Below are 9,425 nucleotides of genomic sequence, written 5' to 3' on the forward strand. Positions count from 1 at the left end.
CGCAGACAAGCACCACCAACAGAAGGCCCCGGAGGTCGCGGAGGTCAAGAAAATGAAGGCCCTTGAGCTCCCGGAGATCCCGGAGGTCCAGAAGGTCAGGGAAGAAAAGGTCCCAGAGGTCCCGGAGGTCAAGAACAATCACGACCACGCAGACAAGCACCACCAACAGAAGCCCCTGGTGGCTCCGGAGGTCCCGGAGGTCGAGAAAATGAAGGCCATGGAGGTCCCGGAGGTCCAGAAGGTCAGGGAAGAGAAGGTCCCGGAGGTCCCGGAGGTCAAGAAAATGAAGGCCCTGGAGGTCCCGGAGGTCCCGGAGGTCCAGAAGGTCAGTGAAGAGAAGGTCCCGGAGGTCCCGGAGGTAAAGAACAATCACAACCACGCAGACAAGCACCACCAACAGAAGGCCCCGGAGGGCCCGGAGGTCCCGGAGGACAATAAAATGAACGCCCAAGGTGTCCAGAAGGTCAGGGAAGAGAAGGTCCCGGAAGTCCCGGAGGTCAAGAACAATCACGACCACGCAGACAAGCACCACCAACAGAAGGCCCCGGAGGCCCCGGAGGTCCCGGAGGTCAAGAAAATGAAGGCCCTGGAGGTCCCGGAGGTCCCGGAGGTCAAGAACAATCACAACCACGCAGACAGGCACCACCAACAGAAGGCCCTGGAGGTCCAGGAGTTCCCGGAGGTCCTGGAGGTCAAGAAAAAAAAGGCACCGGAGACCAAAGGGTGAAGCATCCACAGGTCCCGACGATAGGCCACCACTTCCTCAACAAAGGAACTGACAAGGTTAGCTTGTTTCTCACTGCTTCGATTTCTAATGTACGTTTCTTGTACATAACTTAACGCAATGTAACATTAACTTTAATATTCATGGGATATATAACAAGATGAAAACGTTCAAAGCAAACTAGACCCAATATATCCTCTTGTTTCATTATAAAGCTGTGCATACATTATTGTTGTTACTGTTTTACGGAATCTTTGCTTTCCTTTTCAGATGGCACTTCTTTGTCAATGAAATAAAACCAATGAACACTTAAAGATTTTGTTGTACATATGTGTTGCATACCTGGATTTGTTATGGAAATGCATTTATAATTTGGTATATGAGAAACAAACACGTCATCGAATTAGTATTTTCCACAGCAAAATAAACCTAAGACCTGGGTGGACCAGTGGTCTAATGAGCTAATTAGAAAGCTGCTGTCGTTGGTTTGAATCCCAGGGTCGCCTTGACTGGTTTTCTAGTTTTGTCAGCGCCGTAACAGTAACTGTCGGGCTTTCTTCACACATCAAGCTAACTCGCCATGATAAATCTGATATAGTGTTCAAAGCTGCGTTAAACCAAACGTACTCACTTACTCACCAAGAAATAGGTTGACATTGTACAGCCAGACAAAGCATTTTATCGCAGTTAGTTATAAAGCAATGCTTATAATTAAACCATTTACTTTTCACTAATAAACCACTGTAACAGCTGATTTGGTTATTGTGAATGAACATTTAGCTGGCCAGCAATATGTTGACGACAATTTGCGTCCATTCGCTAGAATTATCGGCAGAAAATGTGGACTGCAAAATGGCAATGCCAGACCACATCGTGCAGATCGTAACCGTTTAATAGACATTTGTCGTCATTACACCTTCACTGAGAAGACACATGGTCATATTTCCCACTCTCACAATAGCTTTGACATTTTCATACATATTCTAAAGCCCCACCCTGACTATAAAATAGCCCGCAAGGTGGCGGTGTTTCAGTTCTAACGGTGACAGACAATGTAAACACAACCGAGTGTCGGGAGAGGCTTTTTGAAAACCATACGGGAACAAGATCACCATTGACCGTCAACTTAAATGACAAACCCTGGATACCACAAATGGCTCCATATCTAGATCTTAGTCAATACACCTTCTGTAGTTTTATCATAAAAAAGCTAATCGATCGTGTTTGGCGTCTGCATCAATCACAGTAGGCGGAGCTTATTTACGGTTGCGCTATTAATAGCAAAGCACATGGTCAATGCATTTGTGGTCAAAGTGTATTGTATGTTTTTACGACAGATCAGCAGCAGAAAAACAGTTTCGGTAATGTAACAGTAACGATACATAAATACGAAATTGACGACACGATTCTTTCAGTTCAATCCGAAAATTACGGATATGTCTTTTGTTTTGGTCATTTGCATTCAGATTATATTTATAAAACTTACAAAATTACACCCATTTCTCAACTAGTGTTTAGGAAGGGGCCTTATTTGAAGCGCCACTATTTCTTAGTTTGACTACAATATATGATTATGTCACGTGTATCAACATAACAATGCACATAAGGAACTGACAGATATGTAATGAAATATACTAGATGTTTTGACCCACTTTAGGCGTATCTAGATAATATTGTACTTACGATCAACGACAACTCCAAAACACATATTCCAAGACAACTTTAATTATGTATATTCTGCAAAATGGTGGCCGCACCATTCCCCAACTGCGATTGCATGTGCTGTGTCACGCATGGTTGACAAAAGAAGTGTGAACATAAATATTCGGCTTCATCTGGTTCCACAGTAAAATCTCGCTGTGACACTGATTCACTAATCCCAAGAATCTGCACTGAATGTGTCAAAGTTTCTGTTGATCTTGCAAGGGCGGGAAGAGAGGCGCCATCTTGACGATTCGAGTTGACGGTCGAAATCATGTCATCTTGAATTGGAACTTTCTCCACAATGAAGTCACAAATGTCAAAATGGAAATGACCAAAGGCTCCCTGATCATTTCGAACAACTCTCCGTCAAATTAAGCGTCACGTGAAAATGTTTTGCTGCTCATATTAAAGACAAGAGAACTTGCAAAGTTCTTGACAGTTGTAAGCAGCAACCTAAGTCGGGTGCGCTCATGGGGCGTGGTTGCTAGGAGATCGCGTACTCAGAAAGGGGAAAACAAAAAGCTTTAAAAAGTAATATAAAAATCCGCAGTGCAATCCAAAAGGATATTTTTTAACAATATTATTCACGAAAACGTTTCTTTTCTAAAACTGCAAATCACCTTTGTCGTCTGTTAGCAATATGACGATTTGTCACGTCGATTTGTCACGTGGTCGTCCAGCATGGGGATGAGATGCATGTGGTCGTTTGACCCGTAAGGTGAGGTGAAATGGGGTTTAACGTCGCGGCAAAGATTATTGCACTTTATACAGCGACCTGCGTGTACGTGTGTGTGTTTGCATGGCAGCTTGTACTAGTCCGGAGTGTAGCCGATTTATAGTGCTAGCTCACTGAGATACTTATCGGCGTTTAGGTCGCTACAACCGAGTCTGAGGCGGCAGTGAACGATTTGACAGAATCAAGTGCCATAGCTAAGGTCAAAACAAGTCTTATTTTCGGTTTTCGTAATTAGGTTTTTAAATTCTGACAGACAACTTGACTCTTTGGTAATTTGGTAAGTGTATTGTGTCTGGTAAAACGGATTTGGCGTAAGAAGAAGTACGGCTATAAATTCCTTGTATTTTAGAACTGTTACTTAAATTATAGTTTGTAGTTTCGGAGACAAAGTTTGGGATCAGATCACAAAGATAGCTTGGGAATTGGTTATTATACATTTAAAAGAAAAAAGTTAATTTTTGGCAGTATCTTCTATGTTGCAAGGATTGAGATTTAGTTTCATTATAAAGTTTCTTACGATTTTCTTATCGACCTTCCTTGAAAGTGTCAAAATCTGGAATGACACCTTACACACGTGCTTGGCGCTACTGCTTGAGGCACCTGCAAACTGTTATGGTGGCCGAGAGGGAACATCACTTTCTCGCTCTATCACTTTTTCGCTTTACCGCGGTATAGCAATATTCCCTCTTGGCCACTATAGGGGTCGCATATGTTATGTGTTTCTCTACGATAAAAAGTATATAAGTAAAACAACATTAATAAATTGTTAAACCTGACCTCAGTGGGCGGAGGCTGAGGTGGGTTTTAATCATAAAAGGGAGCTGAGATTTGTCCAGTCACATTTCAAATTATACACATGAAGGGAATGATGAAGTTTTCTCACTATCTACTTAAAGATAATTTTAACAGTACAGACGTAGGTGCTTTTATAACAATCCTCGGATTTCTGGTTAAAAAGTATTTGATTGATTTATGGCCCTAGTTAAGAGTTATATTGGATCCCCCGCCCCCAGGCCTAGTTATCAAAACAAAAGGCAAACAACACCGCTCATTAGTGCTTCCTGAAAACAATAGTATTTTCCTAAAAACAACTCTCAGATTATATCAATGTTTATTCTGTTTGCGGAGCAGATGTCATCAAACGGGAAGTCCTCAGCCCAGCAATGGTAATACTACCTAATGTCCATTATGTAATTTCTTGTGTTTGAATGACGTATTGTTCTCAGTAAACTGTACTGTGGAATTAGTTAACTTCTTTGATAGGCATTTAGAAGTTGGAGTACTAAGTAAGAATAGAATTTATGGATGAACAACTTCTTTATTACAATAACGAGCGACATTTCGGTGTAAAATAAAAAGAAAAAAAGATCACCACTTGCTTCTGGGGGGCCTCCAAAGACACCCTCCTCTCACTCTATGGTGTCTAGCCGGGAGCGCCACATTTCAGAAATGGCTATTGCCGGTAGGGCCACATTTCCAGCTGAGTGCATTTCACCTATTCTAGCGGGTAATTAATTAATCCGATTACCGATACCTTTAAATGAGTGTCCCACATTTAAATTACTAAGCGTGGTGTTCTTTAGAGATACCTTTAAATGAGTATCTCACATTTAAATAACTAAGCAAACGCACAAGTTCAAATAAAGTTCATTGAAAGTGTCAGAGGAGGTGTTGTCGTGATCATAATCATAATCAAAAAAATGTTGGATAAATCACACGTACACTGGATCCCCGGAGTGGATAAATACCTTTTCCAGGCGGAATAGTATACCTGTTACCTTCATTTGAAATCGTTGTGCTTAAACACAGCAAAAAAAATGCAGTTTCCGGTATCCGGATACCTGCCGGATACCACCGGACACTTACCCAAAACGCGTCCGGGTATCCGGTGGCAGATACCTTGCCGGATACCAGATCCGTGGTATCCGGCATGGACACCTCACCTGAAAGTATGCCACCTGGAATCCGGGTATCCGGCACCGGATACCTCACCGGATACCTCAATCTGGGTGTCCAAGGATCCGCACCGGATACCAAGAATCCGGCACCGGATACCTCATCCTGAGTTTCCAAAAACATGTCACAATTTGGGGGTGCATTTTGTTCAATTAAGTGTGAAACACCTAAATATATATTGGAAATTAACCATGAAAATTGAACATTGCTGAAGGTATCCGGCAGGTATCCGGCAGGTATCCGGATGCAATTTTTCGAGATGTCTTATTTCTGGTAAATAATGTTAGCCTGGGCATATCAGATAGCTGTAGTAATATTCTGTGTCATTTTAGTTGTAAATATCCCCTTAAAGTTGAGATCTATGGGCATGTACTTTTGGAGAAGACAATTTTTTTCAATTTCATCTATAATTCTTTTTAGATGTTAAGCTGTTTAATGAACAAACAACAGTTCTAATACATGTATGATGATATCCTTAAATTTCATGTTCAGACTTCCAGATTATTCTGAGTGAAAGTATAAACTCATCGACTGTGTGCTCACTTGGGCCTTTGGTCCTAGTGAGATGATAATATGATTATTTGAAAAGGTACAAGTACTTGTTATGAGCATACCAGCTTCATTTAAGTTTGAAACACAATATGCCTCACTCTGAGGGTGACATGTACCAGATTTCATCACACTACAGAGAGCTGTTCCTCAGTTACTGTGAACATTTTTACTGAAAGACATTGAAAGCTAATTTGACCTTCAATATCAGTTGCGACTATTTCAAAAACAATTGTAAAGTGCTTCATTCAGTGTAATATTGACAAACATATGACAATGATATACAACTATGTGTATAAGAGTTATTTAGACTTCTGCGGGAAAAGGCACATTAGAGAACAAGAGTCATCAGAAAGATGACATATCCCCCCGGCAGCTGTCTGTAAAGTAACCACTAGTGCATTTCTGTATGTAATGAGTCAACAGTTGAATGTTCTTTAAGAAGCATACATTGTTTACCCACAAAAGATCCACCATGGTCGCATCCATATGAATGCCAAGTTTCGATCAAATACATTGAATGTTTTTCGAATTCTGCCCCAGAAATGAACCTCATCCCCAATTGAGTCTATGTCCAACTTGATTCCATTAAAAAAAGATAAAAAATAAAAATTAGAAAAATCCCAAAATTTGAAAGGCACCACTTCAGTATGTGCATGATAGCTTTGCCAAGTTTCGATCAAATACACTGAATGGTTTTCGAATTCTGCCCCGGAAACGAACCCAATCCCCAATTGAGTCTATGTCCAACGTCATTCCATAAAAATTTTAAAAAATAAAAATTAGAAAAATCCCAAAATATCAAAAGGCACCACTTCAGTATGTGCCTGATAAGAGTTGCCAAGTTTCGATCAAATACACTGAATGGTTTTCGAATTATGCCCCGGAAACGAACCCCATCCCCAATTGAGTCTATGTCCAACTTCATTCCATAAAAATTTAAAAAAATAAAAATTAGAAAAATCCCAAAATATCAAAAGGCACCACTTCAGTATGTGCCTGATAAGAGTTGCCAAGTTTCGATCAAATACACTGAATGGTTTGGGAATCCTGCCCCGGAAAAGGAAATGATTACGGACGGACGGACGGACAGACAGGCTGATCACTATATCCCCCGTATTATATGCCGGGGGATAAAAAGTAAGTGTATGACCTGTTGCCAACTTCTATCCCTGCCCTAAGGAAGAGTTTGGCCATTAACAATTTTTTTGTCTGGCTGTGACATTGACCTTTGACATAGCAGATCAATGTGTTATTCCAAAGATGTCCAAGCAATGCATGGTTTTATACGATAACTGTGGCTATCAAACTGAGGCAAAATATTGGAAAATCCCCATTTACACAGCGGGCTAAAGAAACAAACAACAAACAAATTATCAATTTCTTTTATTTATATGCATATATCACACATTGAACAGTGTTCATGTAATGGTTCCTGATGCAGTATGCACTTTCCTCCTATTCTTCAATACTCATAACAGAGCGGGATAACTGTTCGCTTGAAAGCATCAGCAGACCATGCTCACCAGTTCAGAGTTACTTGCCCTCAAACATCCTTTTCCTTCTATATTGCCATGGAAAAACAGGAACCAGGATGAGGGGAGGCCAGATGGGCTCTATCCCTGTTGCATTGTGTTAGTAGAATTGTGAACATTCTATTTGGTGTTTGGGTCCACATTTATAGACAAGTAGTCGCAAACATCATTCCTTTCAAGTGATTACCACATGGCCAAAGACAATAATTTCTTCAAGGTCCTTGAAGGATCCCACTCCGACTTGGCATTGGTTGGTCTTCTCACATTTGCCTGACCACCCTTTGTGAGTGTGTCCCAGTGTCAATTGGCATATAACTTCTCGGTAGGCTCCCATTGAAATAACAGGACTCTCCTCATCGCTGTCTGCCAATCACTTCGGATATCTGGAAGGGTCCTTCCAGACTGTCAACCTGTCATCCGGGTATCTCAAGCTGGACTTCAGTTTCTGCAAAATTATGTATAAAGATTGTAGCAAAAGAAAAGAATTGTTGCAACATGTACTTACAGATAAAAGGCAGCAAATTCACTTAATTTATCATCTTTGAGTTTTGTTATATACCAAACATTTGAGATATATATTGTTCCATGCTGATGAGTTGAAACAATCATTAACTGACATCTCTTAAAAATGTTCCTAGCAACCTATGCTTGCCATACAAGCCAAAGTAATAGATGAGGTAGCAAGTGGGCTCATTGAAAGCTCGTAATCGTACCCAATAACATGGGATGTTGTCCATAACAGTCATCATCGGTGCGTCTGGATCGAGCTCATAACATTAATCTCTGGTTTGTCTAGTTGAGATTTGAGATTTGATTAATTTATAATCCTTGTCATTTAGCCGAACTATTGCTGGATGTGGTGTTAAATGAGTGAATTGGGTTTAACGCCTCTTTGAACAGTATTCCAGTTATATCACGGCATGTAAGCTTGATGTGGGAAGAAAGCCCGAAGTGATGCAGGTCTTACATGTTTACCACTTTGATGAAACCCACAAGCAAGTGTATGATGCTACCCTCGATTCAAACCCACGACCATCGGTTTCTGTCAAGCCCAAGAGATGCAACTATGCACAGCAAGTTGTAGTGCCTTTGATAATTAGGCCATCCATGCCAACAGGTGATAAAGAACAAGCAAACTGAAGAAATATTTGCAGAATAGCTACATGAACATGATGAACCAAACAGAATAATTTCAAATATTTACCACTCACTGCTACTCTTCTCTTGTTCCTCATTGCTTCCCTTTTTCCATTGATGCTGTGCAGATGACTGACTCATTCATTCATCCAGACATTCTGCAAACATAAGTAGCATTCACATTAGAGAAATGTCCAAACTGTACATGCTGTACATTGAATTCAATTGAAAAGGCCCCAGTTGAGTTTCCAACTTAGAACCGTCCTTATTAAAATATTTCATCCCAAACATTCAGAGATAAAACATAACCCCATATTTAACAACTGTCAAACAATTATTTGACAACAAAGCCAGGGTCATTCAACATACACTTTACATGAGGAATCACTTGTTGCAAAAAAGATCCTCGCCAAGGTCAGAGTCATTCCATGAAATATTGAATGATTAAGTTATGAAGCTTATACAAAACAAGGACATAACAGTGTAATTATAACAATATCCTAAGCGTAAAAAATATAAAGTCTTTGGTGGCCATTATTGTAAATCATAATCTGTATTAGCATCCCACGAAAGTTAAGAGTTAATAATCGTTCCTAGATTTTGGTACTTTTCTTCATTATCTATAAAAAAGCGGATCTAATTTGGATCATCTTGTTTTGATCACAAATCCATTACGCCTCTTATGCTAACAAACAGTTGACCATAATACTAAAAAAAGGACCCTTGGCGTCTACGGTAAAGTATGTAGAGCAGGAAAATATCTACATCAATCCGTTCCATAAGATCTCTGCACAGAAATCATAAGGCCTCGAAGCCCTGCTACGTACCTGGCAATGCCAATCGCCTTTCCAAATACTGTTGACTTCCGCGTTGTGGATGGCTGAGAGGAACTTCGGCCGGCATTTCCGTGGTGGAGGTGAATGAGAACAATGTATCGATACACGAGGTAAGCTTATCGTAATCAAGAATCACAGTGTATATCGATACACGAGGTTTGTTTACATCCATGTTCTAAAATGGCGCCCTGGACCGTAGGGGAATATGGGTAAAATGGCTTGTTCCGGGTTAACACTAAGCTGGGCCC

General features: G+C 40.6%; 1 protein-coding gene across 1 annotated transcript; it reads left to right on the plus strand.

The window, feature by feature from the left end:
* Nucleotides 1-282: 282 nt before the first annotated feature.
* LOC124124820 (protein PELPK1-like) lies at nt 283-1,038 on the plus strand. The gene is made up of 2 exons (XM_048402958.1): nt 283-783; nt 995-1,038. The coding sequence occupies exon 1, from the start codon at nt 284-286 to the stop codon at nt 725-727; it is 444 nt and encodes a 147-aa protein (XP_048258915.1). The 5' UTR covers nt 283; the 3' UTR covers nt 728-783; nt 995-1,038.
* Nucleotides 1,039-9,425: the final 8,387 nt, after the last annotated feature.

Source organism: Haliotis rufescens, unplaced genomic scaffold (genome assembly GCF_023055435.1).
Source record: "Haliotis rufescens isolate VD_foot unplaced genomic scaffold, xgHalRufe1.0.p SCAF_3, whole genome shotgun sequence".
Lineage (NCBI taxonomy): Eukaryota > Metazoa > Mollusca > Gastropoda > Lepetellida > Haliotidae > Haliotis > Haliotis rufescens.